Genomic DNA, 16,558 nt, shown 5'->3' on the forward strand with positions numbered 1-16,558 from the left:
GGCTAAATCCTCATATTTCATTTTAGGAAATCAACAGAAAATAGCTAACATAATCAAAGAATATTCTTTTTAATTATAGAACTAGAATACAGAATTTATAAAAGAAGCAATTAACAAAGTTGAAAATGGTTTACAAAGGACCTAGCTGTAGGGAGAGATGATGCAGGTTTTCTTTATAAGCTTTGTTGTGCTCTTGGACTTTAAAAAAAAGTACACGTATTATTTTGAAAAAATAAAAATTAAAAAGAAATTAAGACATTTCTCTTAATTTCCAAATTTAAAAATATTTTCAGATGAAACTTTTTTAAGTGAGATAATAAAGCCTTAAAAAAAAAGCAATTTCTCTATAACATCTGTAACTGCTATACTTTAAATGATTATAACAGAAATCAAGAATACCTCAGTAATAGGCCCTTCTCTTGTACCTCGAAGAAGACTCATTTCATCAGAAGTTAGCTGGAACTTGGATAAGAAGGCATCTGCAACTTGTGCTCTTATTTCTAACCTTAGGCTAGAATTAAAAAAAACAAGCAATAAAAATCAAGCATGCAATGCATTTGCACAGCTTTAAAACAAATTATATCTCAGACATTAACTTTTTAAAACAAAGGTATGAAAGAATCTCAACATCTTCTAAAGCCTCATTTCTACCTCAAAGACTTAAAGTCCTACAGACAAGTAGGTGATAAAATTTGCTAATATTCTATTCAAATATTTGCACACAATAAAAGGAGTTGAACATTACACAAAAGAAGAAATAAGTTCACAAATAGTCCGGGCATTACAAGTATTCAGCCACTTACAAGTACTTGAATAGTTTTATCTTGTAATTTACAAGGTTATTTTTATAGGTGAGAAATATGTACCTGTTTTCAACCAATTTCTTCTCAGTTGCTAAAAAATCCTAGGCCTTTAAAGTTTCACAATGTCTACTAACTGGTGAATGGGTAAACAAAATATGGTGTATCCATACCATGGAATGTAATTTATCAATGAAAAGGCTGAAGTAATAGATGAAACTTGAAAATATTTATGCTAAGTGAAAGAAGCTAGCCACCCACAAAAGGCCATATATTGTATCATTGCATTTATATATAAGGTATATAATAGGCAAATCTAGAGAGGTGGAAAGTAGATTACTGGTGGACTAAGGCTGGGGTGACTGCGAATGGTCACAGGTTTCTTTCTGGAGTAGAGAAAATGTTCTAAACTTATATTGCAATGATAGTTGCACAACTCTGAATATACTAAAACTCAATGAATTATATACTTTAAATGGTGAATGTTATGGTATGTGAATTATACTGAAACAAAGATGTTTTTAAAATAAACAAAAAAATAATTCTTTTAACATACAATTGCATTTAGTATTATGCCCATGCAAAATATAGCTTTAAAAAGCATCTAATACATTCTTCTGGTTTGATACTTTTCAGTCCTCAGTAACTTTAATTTCAGTGTAAGTACAATCAGTATTATTCCTATAAAGAAAGATTCTTGAATCTTAAGAACCATCACAGGCAACGTCTGCAATAACTATTTTAAAATATTAAAGTAACTATATGAACGTATTCAATTAATTAAGTTTGTTGTGCAGAAAGCAATGGGTACAAAGAACAATTACATTAATACACTGCCCTTGATGTCCTGTTAAAATACACAAAGACCATAATGTCCAGCAAATGTTTAAGAATTATAGAGCAAAAGATAAGTGTTAGATTAGCAACATGTTGTGGGAGGACACAGAAGGAATTGATTAATTTTTTTCTGGTGACTGAGTAAAGGCTCTTGGACAAGCATGGGAAAATAGCTAGATAATAGAACCGTAAAGTACAAAGGTTGATTAAACTTCCTATGAACTGTACCATTTTTCAAAGTCATAAAGACTCTTTGAAATATATATATACAGAGACATATATATGTTCTCAAGGAACATACATATGCATGTACACACACATGGTTGCCTAAAATTCTAAAATTTTATAAAATATTTTTAAATGTATCATGAGCACAAACCACCATGGGACCTTAAAGGATAAATGAGTTTTCAACAAATGAATTCTGGGAAATGGAATTCCAGGTACAATGAACAAGAATGCAGAAAAAGTCTACCTGGTTGATAAATGTAGTTAAATCAGGAAATAAACAGCATCACCCACTCTTAAATGATGTGTGCCCAAAAAAAGAAAGCTCTTGTGTATTGGGAGGGAAAAACACGGTTAGATCAGACAAAATTTTTATTAAAAAGAAATCCATACAATCTCCAAACCCAATTTAAAAAATATTTAAACCAAAAATTGTTTTAAAATTTTTCCTCATACTGTTTCTTTTACAGCATGATCACGATAATCACAAGAAAGGGATAAAAAATAAAAGATACAAATAATATTTTGGCTAAAGCAAGGTCTTTCAAATTATAGTCTCTGGGCCATCAGCACAGAAATACCCGGGATATTGTTAAAAGGGCAGAAGCCTGAGCCCAATTCAATATCTCCTGAATCAATAATCAGAAAATACAGTAGTTTATTTTTATACAATCAGAATCTCTGAGGATGGAGGTCAAACTTGCCATCCTATCAAGCTCCCAGGTGGTTCTTATGTTTATTGTGGTAAGGTGTAGGGTATCTGAATAACACTGTGAAGAAAGAACAGAAAGGAAAATTGGGATAAAATTACAGATGGTTCCAAATGACACTTCACATCAGACTACGTATTTTCAGTGACAAAAAAAAAAACTTTGAAGAAGTAATTGTTCATATTGTAATGGGTAGAAAATTCTTGCTTATAAAAAGCCAAAATTTGGTACCTATAAATTTCTCCTTTGAGACTCAGCTCCAACCTCGGAAACAATACACAATAAATCCAGCCTTTTTAAACAGGACAGATCCTGAAATACTTAAAGATAGCCATCATGTTCCTCTTAGTCCTTCCTACACTTCTAAATAAATAATTCTCATTTTTTCAACCTTCTGCCATTTTTTGAGACCTTTTATCTCCTATTCACCCTCTTGTAGATACCCTGTTTTTTCTCAAAAGCTTGATTATATGGATATATTACACTTAACTTTCTATACTTTGTGCCACTCACAATTTTTCAGTAAGTTACCTGTATATTCTCCCAAGTCTTTGATTAAATGTTGAGAAAGGATTGAAAGTAAGCCCTGAAAAGTACCACCAACCCACTAACAGGTCAACATCAAGTAATTAAATACTGATTTGGGGTAGGACTGTTTATCCAGCTTTACAATACAGAACTACAATGCTAACATAACAAAAGGGAATGTAGGGTTTAGACCACCTAATTTCAATTCCTATCTGGGCAACTTTCAACCGCATAATTCTGAGAAAGACAATGAACTGCTCTCATTTTGGCTTGTAGGAATCACAATACAGGTAAAAGTGGATTTTAGTGAAAGAGCATTTAGCTAATAAAGAAAAAAAGAGGCTCTAAAAGCATGAAATTAAGATTAAGCTTTGATAAAACTTTAACACTTAATTTTAAGATTTTTCTCTGACATGAAGAATAAAATTGAGAAACATTATTTTATTTGGTATTCTACCTTTCAACTAGTCTTAAAATGGGGCAAAATTTTTATATTTTCCCATTGTCAAACCCTTTTTTCAAACAAAACCTTACATAGAAACCTAATATACTAAATAAGTAAAAGCATAATTACTCTAACTAAAATTAAGATGTAGAGAATGTGATTTCAAAAACTCCGTATCTTCTTAATTCTTACAAAGAAACTCTAAGTTTCAATGGACTGCAGTTTGAAGATCACAGGTCTAAAATAATCTACATGTTTCAATATCCAATGGTGTATTCCCGATATATGTAAAGAAAATACGGTTGCTCTGTTTTGTGCTATTGGCTAAAGATAGTATTTTTTAAATGATGTTGGTATATAGCATATTTCATTTTGTTCGTTTCACCACTTTTTACTGTTTCTTTAAGATAGAAAAGTAAATTATATTGGTTATTATCTTAACTGCAAAGGATCACTGCAACTGATCTCTAAGTCCTTTCTATCCCTGAGACCCACAATATACTCTTACACAAATAACTTCATACCTCTGCACTCTTTATAATTGCCCGTTCATCATATCTTAGTCTAAAGAGAATTGTGTTAAGAAGGATTAAGGGATCAATATGAAAGAATGTCAAGACCAACGGATGTGAAACTAAGGAATGGAGGCAATGTACTTGCCATTCTTGGTCTAGAACAGTGTCTTTCAAACTCTTCTGACCATGGCCCACAATAAGAAGTACATTAAACCATTACCAGAAACTCAAACAAAGGCTTCACAAAATAACATTTATTCCAACTATTTCTATTTTAATTTATCCTATTTCATTTCTAAGGCTATTTATGATCTAATTAAATAATTTTACAACTCCAATTTGGTCTTGATCTGTAGTTTGAAAAATACTAGTAATCAGGATTGACAAACTTTTTCTGTAAAAGTCTAGGTAGTAAATAGCCTAGGCTTTGTAGGCCACATATGGTCCCTGTTGTAACCAAACAATTCTGGTATAGTAGGGTGAAAGCAGCTATAGACAGTATGTAAACATACAAGCATGGATGTATGCCAATAAAACTTTACTTACAAAAACAGGTGGTAAGCTGGATTTGGCCTGTGGCCATAGTTTGATGACCTCTGGTCTATATCATACTGAGCTACTCTATAATGAGCAGTTATGGTAGTAGTATCTCCACATTACTGAAAAAACACCTAGACTATTCAAACATTTAAGTGATGTACCCAACTACTGAGCAGTACACAGGTATATTGCATCATAGTATAATACTCATCCCTCTCTACATGACTCTGGACATAAGAGATGCACTGTTAATGAGTTTTACCTTATTGTCAATGAGTTTTAGCAATATTCAACACAACATTTACACTAATCCACATTGTACTTACCTTCATTCACTCATTCATTCAATCAACAAATAGTATACCTACTTGTGTAAAGTACAAGGAGAATTTATACAGTTAACTCTGAATTATACCAGAGAGGATAAATCATAGTTTAAAAAAAAAAGATAATAATTGTGAAAAAATACTAGTAGTAAAATTACTAAAAATCTGATTAAAAAGCAATCATTTCTGAATTCCACAGCAAACAAACAACACATCATCACTTCTATTCCAAAGAAGGAATAATCTCTCAACCTCAATATAAGTTTAATATTTCTAAACTACTATTTCATGTTTAAGTTACTATCAGATATAGCTTAGGACCTCATGTCTTACACCAATTTTGAACTGTTTTTTATTATCCTGCTTTAACTTTGATCCATAATTTTCTTTCTACTTAATCTCCAAATTATCAAAGAGGTGACCATAAATAAAAACTTACCTTTCAGATTGAAGCTTAGTAGTTTTTACTATTAAATCTTGAGTCTGTTCCTTTGCCGCCTAAAATTGTAATCATAGTTAATATCAGTATGTTCCAATTTTATTATATTTCAGAAAACTAATACTGGCACTTACTGAAGTTCAAAGCAAATGAGCTCACTCTACAGAACTCAAAAGTTTAAAAAATGTCCAAGTAAATGCAATACATAGATATTTCAAGGTTCATGAACTACTTTATTAAAAGGGACTCACTCAGAGGTCTCCATAAACACATAATGCTAACGCTTACAAGAAAGGATAAGGGATCTGGATGCTGATTAAAGAACTGAATAGTTGATGATGCTTTTTAGTGCAACAATAGCAATGGAAGAGCAAGTAAGGGTGAAGACCATGACTTCAGTTATGCATATGTTGAACTGAAATATTCTAAATAGGGTAGCACATTAAGTCACTGAAACGCTGGTGTGGAGCTCAGTGGAAATGGCTGAGATGGAGACAAAAATTTGAGAGTTGGAATATACAAACTATCCACCATATAGAGTTGTGGTGAAGATTAGAGATAGCCTCATCTAAAGGACACAGGACTATTTCTGGCCAAGTTTCACACTAAGCAATGCTCCCTTCCCCAAGTTTAGGATTGCTTTAATAAACAGATCTAAAATTATACATATTTTCCTGGGACATTTTTAGGGTGAGGATGAACAGAATTTAGCTGTGTCTTTATCAGGCACAGTTTTAGTGTGAAATTATTCCTAAGGCTTTCTACTAAAAAATTCATTCCTGCTGGACTTCTGGGATATTATGGAATTGAAAGATTTATCAAAATTCTACACAGTTAGCTCTCTACTGGCTAGACAAAAATGCAAAGGCTCTGAAGTTAATTGAACAATATTAATAAACCATCACCCAAAGAAACACGAAAGCTTACTTTGTGGTAGGAATTATGCTAAAATCTGGTCATTATACAATACCTGTAGGCGATTTGTCATATCTTGACAACAGCTGCTCATTGCTTGAACATCTTCATTTATGCTTTCAAGTTCCTGAAAAGAAAAATAACATCAAATATTGTAGATACTGTAAGATGAAGTTTCTCTTCGCAAAGTCTTCCAAAAGGTCTCCCAGGCTTTATGTCCAGCCTCTCTAAACCGTCCTCTACTCTTTACTAAAGCAATGCCTTAATATAAAAATATGAGATGTGGGCAGGGGAGAGGACGGGTGTATACATACATAATGAGTGCGATGTGCCCCGTCTAGGGGATGGACACGCTTGAAGCTCTGATTCGGGGGGGGGGAAGGGCAATATATGTAACCTAAACTTTTGTACCCCCATAATATGCTGAAATAAAAAACAAAAATATGATCATAACATAAAATCACATTTAGCTTCACATTGCACTACTCTCTTCTTTTACCCAATTCAATTTAGTGCCACACAACAGAAAAATATACAAGGAAGGAAAGTTTCAGTGGCAGACAGGGTCTTACTCCTGTCCCTGCCAACACAGAAACGAGGCCTTCAAATAGAAACATGGCAGTTTCATGAAGGAATGGGCCAATCAGGTCAAGAGATATGAAAACAGTCAAGAGAGCTATAAACAAAATGTGAGGACAAACTATGATTAGGAAATCACTTATGAGAATATGAGCACAAATCTTAGTTTTAGAATTAAAAGTTTGTTTCCCTTATCTCACAAAGCACTTTGAATTATAAAAAAATCATAGCACCAAATATTTTCAAATGTTACTCTATACTTTACTATAAATAAAACATAAGTCAAATTATTAAACTAAATCTTAAACTGCTTTGAGATGAACAGTAAAAGAAACATGATTTCAAAATATCAATTAATATCAGCAATAGCAGATACCTAAGCAAACTAATCTCAGTATTCCCTTAAATCTCACTATATAATCTAGAAAGAATGCCCTACGGCATTATCTGCCACGTAGATCAAGAATAACTACTCCTAATATTTACTTTAGCTACCATAATACACTGAATGGATTTGAGTTATAAAATAATAAATTATCCCTCTTAATATATGATTTAAACACAGAGGTTGGCTAAATTATAATTCAAGGACTCTTACATTGCTTTTAAAGTCTTTATTTGAATTTATATTGAAATTTTCCCCCACAATTAAACAAAATTATAGATTGTAAAATACAATTAGTATATGATAAACCTTTTAAAAACTTTTTATTAAAAATTTTCAAAAAAATACAAAAGTTGAGAGAATATGAACACCCATGTACCCATCACCCAACTTCACCAATTACTTATGGCCACTTGTGTCTCTCTCTTATCCAATTTCTAGTTCTCTCCTCATTCTCCTTCTCTCTCCCCTACAAACTGAATTTTTTTGAATTCCAGGTAAGTCATTTTTCATCCATAAACGTATCAGTATGTTCTAAGAGGAATTAGAAAAAGTATCATTTTTACATCTAAACATTTAACAATAATCTCTTAATATTAAATATCTAGTCATTGTTCAAATTTCCCCAATAGCCTCTTTTCTTAATAGTTTGTTCAACTCAGGAACCAAATAAGATTCACTAGCAATTTGTTGATATTTCTCTCCTTTCTTCTTTTAATCTATAGATTCTGACTTCTCCTTATTTCTCTTTCTCTTACAATTTATTTGTTGAAGAAACCAGTTCATTTGCTTGTACAGTTCTGAACACTCCAGATTCTCCTGACATCTTCATGGTATTAACATATCTCTCTGTCCCCAGCATTTCTAAAAACCGTAAGTCAGATCTATAAGTTTGATTAGATTCCAATTCAATTTTCTGGCAAGAATTCTTCTTGTATGATGTTATATATGTTTATCAGGAGTCACATAACTGTGTGTTTCTCTTTCTGTGAGGTTAGCAGCTAGTGATAACCAATGGCTAAATCAGTGGTTCTCAACCCCAGTGATTTTGCCCCTGGGAGGCATTTGACAATGCCTGGAGACATTCTTAGCTGTCACAACTGGGGATAAGGCAGTCCTACTGGCATCTAGTGAGTAGAGGCCAGGGATGCTGCAGAACATCCTACAGTGCAAAAGATAGTCCCCAACAATGAACTGGTCCAAAACGTTAACAGTGCCAAGGCCGAGAAGTTCTGAACTAGATCCATAAATTCAACAGTGGTTGCAAAATCTTCTCATTCTACCATTTCCTTTTCATTGATTAGTTGGACTGTTTCTATAGAGACACCTCCCCTCAACAACTATATGTAGTTGGTATAAAAGACAAGTGCTTGACTCTTTCCTTTTACTTAGCACTTTTCAAAATAAGAAGTCAGTTCCCTTATAACCACCACAGACAACCAATGAGCATTCTGTTTCAATACCCTTATGAACTCATGGACTTCATGTTTGATGTGTTTCGGTCCACTGCAGTTATTCTCATTGATAGTCAAATTGTCCTATCTTTGGCCAGTGGAAGCCTCTTCAAATTAACTCCGGAGTCCTTTTGACACTTTGAAGTAATTGATCTTAATCTGAAAAGTTCTTAATTTAAGATACAGTAAAAAGCAACTCAATTCTAACTAATCTCCAATGGAGAAAAGGTTATCCAAAAGAGGTTTATTCAATGAGGGGATATTATATTACTATTGGAAAGCCATTCAGAGAAATGTTACTTTTTGCTTAAAAGGCTAAAATTCCTAAGATAATCTCCTAGAACAGTATCACAACTTTCTAAGAACCAGTATTACTGGAGGTCAGATTCTGAAATCACAATGATACAAACAAAGACCCAGAAGCAGCAGGACTAAGTAGCTACATCTTCTTTTTGGACATAGTATATGAATACCAAACATATCAACCTGATTCAAAAAATACTTAGCACAGAGCCAGGCATATAGTATGTTCTCAATAAATGTTATGTGAAAAGAGTTTACATACCTCCTTCACTTCCTTGAAAATGCCTACAAATTCTTCATTGATGGCTAAACTTCTACGTTCAATATCTCCACGTAAATTTCTTCGGGTCCGCAAACTATTTTCAACAAAAAAGGTTGAAAGTGCCTTGAGAGCTTCCAACATCTCCTACACAATTGGTAACAGAAGAAAGTCATTGGGACTGATTTTTAAATGTTTTCCTACTCTCAAGCTAAAATGTAAAGAAATCATGTTCAAATAATTTATTTCCATTAAACAATCCAAAAAATATTGGATAACCTTCAAATTACTTCACAGTAAATTTATTTCCAGAACACAGTAACGGTATACTTACTTATGCATAATGGCATATATATATATATATATATATATTTCAGGTCATTCACTGCAGAATTGTTTGGAATTGCAAAGATTACAAATACTAAGTCTATCTAATAATAAGTAGTGGCGCAGAGCCCTTCCTTCTTACTCATTACACTGCAATGTTATTTTTTTACACACAGGAGTCAAATTCTTATTAACAGCTTATTTTCAGTTACCTCTAGATTCACCTAAAAAGCTTTCGTTTTTACATATCTTTTTTCTTTATGCGACACTGGCATAACCAATTTACCTAGAGACTCCAGGAAACAGAAGAGAGAACTAGGTATGTCAGCAGCTGGAAAGTTCAACTTAAGTTTCAGGAGATACTTGGGAGACCATGTGGACAGTTTGTCTTGTAAAGAAATACAGCCTGAGCCCTTCAATCATACATCGTGCTTAGCTGACAACAAAAGCCAGTAGATATGAGTTCATTTGAGCTATGGGCAGAAATAGTTCTTTACACTGCAGATGCTCCCAGCAGTTGTCACTTGTCAAGGGAAATGCTCTCTCACGACCACTGTTCTCAGGTTCCTCCTAATCCCCATTCGCGCTGCCGTATCTTGGGATCTGCTCTTCTGCATAGGTTTCTTACCCTGCCCCGTGTTCTCCTCCTCTCTCCTGGCTCAGACCCCCGAAGATCCCTGGAGGTGGCGGGGGGAGCACTTCTCGAGGAGCCACGGTTCACCGACCCTACCCAGATAGTCTTCAAAGAACCCCTCTAAGTCAGAAGAACACCCAAGAAACCCCTTCGCTCTTCCGGGGGCTCCTCCGGCTCCCCCTTCTCACCAGCCCTGCTCCCGAGAGCAGCCGATCCCGCGGGTCTGGGGTCACTCGCGGCTCGCTCCGCGGCAGGAAGACTGCAGTGGGTGTCGGACAGACGCCGCCCCCCGGCCCGCCTCTGCCCCGCGGGGGACCCATGACCCCGGGCCCTGCCAGCACCGGTTACCTTGTCGTTGTCCAGCCTAGTCTCCAAGATCTTATGCAGCTTGCGCGACAACGGGTTGTTGGTGGGCGCCGAGGTCCCGCCCGCCCCATTGCTGAGGCCGTTGGAAGCCCCGGACGCCGGCACTGCGACCACTTCCCCGCCGCCCTCGGCCATAGCACTGCGCGTCCCGACCCCAGTTGCTGGGCTGCCAACTCGGCCCGGGGCAGGGACCACGGCGGCAGCGCAAGCACTGCGCATGTGCGGATCGTGCCGCGCATGCGCCCCAGTCCCGGAAGGCTCTACCTGGGTTACCCTGCTCAGGCTCCTAGAAGCGCGAGGGTGGATTTGCGGGAGGGCGGGGCAAGGTCCTCAAGTGGGAGGAGATTTGTGGGATTAAAAGATACTGGAATGGTGAATGCTTGACATTAGGAACTCTATGTAGAATACACCGAGATCTGTGCCTAGCATATGTGTTCTAATTAATTCTCTTTGCACGAATTCCTTTTTTTTTTTTTTTTTTTTAAAGTAGTTATCGAAGGCATAATATGTGCCAGGTACCCTGGTAGTCACTGGAGAATCTACATTGTGTGTCTGAGCCAGACGAAGGAGTTTGTAGTTGTTGTTAGGTTGTGATGCTTGCTCAGAAGGAAATGAAGTGCAGTGAAAGAGAACGATGATGGAGAGGCCCACTTTACTCGGGAAAGTTTGGAAAGGAGTTTGCACTTAAACTGAGATGTGGTGGAGAATCGGAAACGTAAGGAGAAATAGTTCCCAGGCAAGAGAAAGTGTAATGTAAGTGCAGAGGCCCCAAAACGGGAAGAAACTTGGCTGTTCCACAAATGGACCAGAGCCAGTGTCACTATGAAGTAATGGACGAGGATGTGAGTAACAAATGAGAACTGAATTCCCAGGAAACCCTGAAAGACAAACATCGTTATTTTTTTTCTTTCTTTTCTCACTTTCTAAGTTTGAATCAAAACAAAATCTCTGAACTTCCTGTAAAGTATTTGTCTGAAATACCAACCATTTAGCCCTTGTCGTAAATTTACCTGTTTCGTATATCTCTATGTAGATAGAGATATATGGTGTATCAGACTTCAGGGAAAATCATCTATTACACAGATCACATAAAGAAAGCACTGACAGAATCATTCATCTCTACTCTGGTAAGTGAAGAGGAGAAGGCTCAACTAGAAAAAAAAAAAAGACCAAGAAAAAAAAACCAAAACAAAACAACAATATCTAGGTATAAATCCAATAAGAAATATAAAGGACCTAGATGAGGAAAACATTAAAGTGCTACTAAGGAAACATAAAACTTAAGTAAATGAAAAGATATGTTGTTCTCTTCAGCAGGAAGACCCAATATAAAGATACCATTTCTCTTTCATAGATAAATTTAAATTCAGCATAACCAAAATTAAAATGTCAAAGATGTGCATCAGTGTGTACATCCAAATGAATCTCAATTATATAAAACAATAATATAATGTCTTGTAGAGTTTACAAATATGTAAGATTAAAAGGAATGGCAATGAGAGCACACAAAATGAGATGGGTTACAAAAGATCACATATTGTATGACTTCTTTATATGAAATCCCCCAAATAGTTCATAAATAGAGATAGAAAGTAGATTAGTGGTTCCAGGAGGAGGAGTGTTGGGAAGAGGGAATGGAGAATGTCAGTTCATAGATACAAGTTTGTTTGGGGGTAATGAAAATGTTCTAAACTTAGATTGTCATGATGGTTACATAACTCTGTGAATATACTACTAAAACTGCTGAACTGTACACTTTAAATGGGGGAATTGTACAGTATGTGACATATCTCAAAGCTGTTTTTAAACAAAGTGAAGGGGAGGTAAATAGACAATAATGTTTAAGTGGTAAAAAATGCTAATTTATATTATATATTTTAAAACTTTTTTTTTTGAGACAGAGTCCCACTCTGTTGCCGGGCTAGAGTGCCATGGCATCAGCCCAGCTCACAGCAACCTCAAACTCCTGGGCTCAAGCTATTTTCTTGCCTCAGCCTCCCAAGTAGCTGGGACTACAGGCATGAGCCAACCACATGTGACTAATTTTTTCTATTTCTAGTAGAGATGAGGTCTTGCTCTTGCTCAGGCTGGTCTCAAACTCCTGAGCTCAAGCAATCCTCCCACCTCGGCCTCCCAGAGTGCTAGGATTATAGGCAGGAGCCACCGTGCCCAGCCAATATTTTTAAAAACTTTATTGAGATATAATTTATGGGCCATTAACTTCACCTGTTTAAAATATAAAATACAACAGCTTATAGTTTATTTACAGAGGTGACAAAGATCACCGTAATATAATTTTAGGACATTGTCATCACTTCCAAAAGAAAACTTGTACCCATTAGCAGTGACTCCCCATTTTCCCCTCTCCACATCCCTAGGAAATCACAAATCTACCTTCTGTCTCTGTAGAGTTGCCTATTTTGGACATTTCAATTAAATGGAATCATACAATGTGTGGCCTTTTTTGTCTGACTTCTTTCATTTAGTGTAATGTTTTCATGGTTCATCCATTTATAGCTTGTATCAATACTTTATTCCCTATTATTGTTGAATAATAATCCTTTATATGGATTTATTTTATTTTATTTTACTCATCCATTTGTCAGTGGATGGCTATTTGGGGGGCTTCCAATTTTGGGCTACTATGAATAATGCCACTATGAACATTCATTTGAGAGTTTTTGTGTGGACATACGTTTTCATTTTTCTTAGGAAAATAGCTAGGAATAGATTGCTGAGTCATATGGTAGCTCTATGTTTAATGTTTTGAGGAACTGCTGAACAGTTTTCCAAAGTGGCTGTCCCATTTTACTTACATTCCCACCAGCAGTATCCGAGAGTTCCAATTTCTCCTGGCCAATATTTGTTACGGTCTGTCTTTTTTAACTTATCCATCCTACTCTAACCATCCTTTTCTTGGGGTAGCGCTACTGTCCAATGAACGAGTAGTGAGGACAGTACTGCTAACGCCTACACAACACGCCCGCATCAACTAGAGCAATAAAAAACTTATCCATCCTACTCAATGTGAAGTGATATCTCATGTGATTCTGATTTGCATTTCCTAATAACTAATGATATTGAGTTGTTAAAATTCTTTATATATTCTTAATACTAGTTCCTTATAAGATAATTTATTGAAAAATATATTCTCCTATTCTGTGGGTTGTCTTTTCACTTTCTTGGTGGGGCTCTTTGTAGCACAAATGATCTTGATTTGATGAAGTTCAATTTATCAATCTTCTCTTTTATTATTTGTGCTTTAGGTCTATATTCAAGAAATCATTGCCTGATCTAAGATCACAAAAATTTATTTCTGTGCTTTTTTCTAAGAGTTTTAGAATTTTAGTACTTAGGCGTATTATCTACCTTGAGTCAATTTTTGGGTATGGATGTCAGATAGGGATCTAACTTCATTGTTTTGAATGTAGGTATACAGTTGTCCCCAGCACCATTTGTTAAAGACTATTCTTTCTCCCATATGAGCTTTTCTATACATGCAAAAATAAGCAGATGATAAGCACTCTGGGAGGCCGAGGTGGGCGGATCGTTTGAGCTCAGGAGTTCGAGACCAGCCTGAGCAAGAGCGAGACCCCATCTCTACTAAAAATAGAAAGAAATTATATGGACAGCTAAAAATATATATAGAAAAAAATTAGCCGGGCATGGTGGTGCATGCCTGTAGTCCCAGCTACTCGGGAGGCTGAGACAGGAGGATTGCTTGAGCCCAGGAGTTTGAGGTTGCTGTGAGCTAGGCTGACGCCACGGCACTCACTCTAGCCTGGGCAACAGAGTGAGACTCTGTCTCAAAAAAAAAAAAAAAATAAGCAGATGATAAAAGTCAGTGCCCATTCGTGATAAAAAACAACAAACAAACTCTTAGCAGTTAGAAGAGAAGGAAACTCCCTTAATAAGATTAAGGATATATACCAAAAAACTCTACTGCAAACATCACACTTGATTTAATACTTTCCCCCTGAAATCAGGAATAAGGATATCCACTATCACTTCTATTCAATATTGCACTGGAGGTTCTAACCAGAATAGTAAAATAACAAAAAAGAAATAGAATCATGAAGACTGGAGAGAACAAAAAATCATATTATTTATAGGTGACACAATTGTGTCCCTAGATAATCCAAAAGGATTTATAGAAAAATCATTAGAACTGAAAATTAATAACTCTTTTCACATATTTTTATTGAAACCCAAAAAGAAGAGGAGCTTGGAATTCAGCTAACTTGCAGGAGAGGTAGTATGACTGGTGCCTGATTACAAATATATGTTTCTACATTGGTCAAATCTTGCTTCATCAGTTAACATTGAAGAGCCTGTAAAGGTGATTAGAAATCCAGCCTTGAAAAATGTATAGGAAGAGATGACTCACAGCTGAGTTCTATTTAACTTTTTTTAAAAATTGATTCTAATGGTATTTAAGTTTTTCTACCATTCAGGATTTCTTAACTTTGGCACCACTGACATTTCAGGCTGGATAGTTTTTTGTCACAGCAGGCTATCAGGCTATTCCATTCATTATAGAATGTATAGCAGCATTCCTGGACTCTATCCGCTAAGTGCCAGTAGCATCCTCCCCAGTTGGAACCATCAAACATGTCTCCAGACAGTACCAACTGTCCCTGAGGGGAAAAACTGTCCAGGGTTGAGAACCACTGTTCTTAGCCATAAGCGTATTAGTTATCTGATGCTGGTTAACAAATGACCACAAAACTAGTATATTAAAAGAAGAATCATCATAGCCTCTATAGGTCAGGAAATCAAGAGTGGCTTGGCTGGGCCATTTAGGCTCAGGGTCTCTCATGAAGTTGCAATCAGATGTCAGCTAGAACTTCAGTCATCTGAAAGCTTAATTTGTGCTGAGGGGTTCACTTCTAGGTGGCTCACTCACACGGTTGGCATGTGCTACTTGTTGGCAGGAGGTCCAGTTCCTCCCCAAACATGCCTATCCACAGGGCTATTTGTCCTCATAACTCTTTGGCACTCTTACTGCTGGCATTTACTGTGGATGTAATGCAAAAATTTGCCTAAGTATTAATATATGGATAAGGATATTCATCATATCATGATTTGCAATTGAATGAAAGAAATAGAAAAAGAGAAAGAAAGAGCTTAGAAAACATATTTGTGCCTACTTCCAGGGGAACTGAGAAAGTGGAAAATTACCAGAATACAGAAAGAGAATTCATGTACTATGCAACGCTCACTCCCACTAGGAAGTAAATAAATAAATGGACAAATGAATGAATGAAGAAATAAATACATGGATAAATAAATAAATGACTAATGCCCAGCACTCAATTTATCCCTGAGCTAGGTAAGATCAATATATACTCTTCCTATATTCATACTTAAAAAAATGTTTTTGCCTAATATTATGCAATTTATTCCCCACATAACCAAAAGCTTACTTTATTGCCCCCAAAACAAGCTAAAGTCTAATCTGGTTTTTTATTCAGCTCAAAGTCAAATCTTTCCCTACTTATCTGTATCATATTAAGTGCGGAATAAACTGTATAGTAACACCAACCACCAAACCTACATAAAGTGTTATTCAAGATAGAAAAGACAGACTAGAAAACTGGGTAAATGCCATGGTTTTCATTTCTTCAACTATCACAAAGCTGTCGTTGGAATGTAGGATTTCTAACTTTTTCACGTCCCTTTGCCTACATCCAATACATCATCTGATCAAAGTTCTTTAGTTGGTGAGGTGACCCAAACTGTTACACCAAAAGAACCGGGGCTTTTGATGGTTCTGGCTGTATTAGGTTACTGTCATGTCCTTTTAATGTTGCCCCAGGACATGGCAGCCTAGGAAGTACTTGAGTGATTCTCAAGGTTCCATCCTTACCCCATTCTGCCTATAGTATAGAGTATAATAAAACTCCAGTTTCCCCTCCACAGTCAGGAGCAGTCACTCCACCCAACCACATAATTTTTTTTTTTTGCC

General features: G+C 35.9%; 1 protein-coding gene and 1 pseudogene across 2 annotated transcripts in view; one reads left to right on the top strand and one right to left on the bottom strand.

Moving 5' to 3' along the window:
* COG6 (component of oligomeric golgi complex 6) overlaps positions 1–10,799 on the bottom strand; it is an 89,284-nt gene extending 78,485 nt beyond the window's left edge. Inside the window, exons 1-5 of one of the 2 annotated variants that reach the window (XM_069467302.1) lie at positions 10,573–10,799; positions 9,267–9,410; positions 6,339–6,410; positions 5,369–5,427; positions 400–511 (exon numbers count right to left, since the gene is read on the bottom strand). In XM_069467302.1, the coding sequence (XP_069323403.1) occupies positions 400–511; positions 5,369–5,427; positions 6,339–6,410; positions 9,267–9,410; positions 10,573–10,725 (540 nt within the window). In that variant the 5' untranslated portion in view covers positions 10,726–10,799. The remainder of the gene's footprint in view (positions 1–399; positions 512–5,368; positions 5,428–6,338; positions 6,411–9,266; positions 9,411–10,572) is intronic. The other variant, XM_069467301.1, reaches the window with a different exon arrangement.
* Positions 10,800–13,494: 2,695 nt separating this feature from the next.
* LOC138383113 (U4atac minor spliceosomal RNA) lies at positions 13,495–13,597 on the top strand (annotated as a pseudogene).
* Positions 13,598–16,558: the final 2,961 nt, after the last annotated feature.

This window comes from Eulemur rufifrons, chromosome 4 (genome assembly GCF_041146395.1).
Source record: "Eulemur rufifrons isolate Redbay chromosome 4, OSU_ERuf_1, whole genome shotgun sequence".
In the NCBI taxonomy this organism is placed as follows: Eukaryota; Metazoa; Chordata; class Mammalia; order Primates; family Lemuridae; genus Eulemur; species Eulemur rufifrons.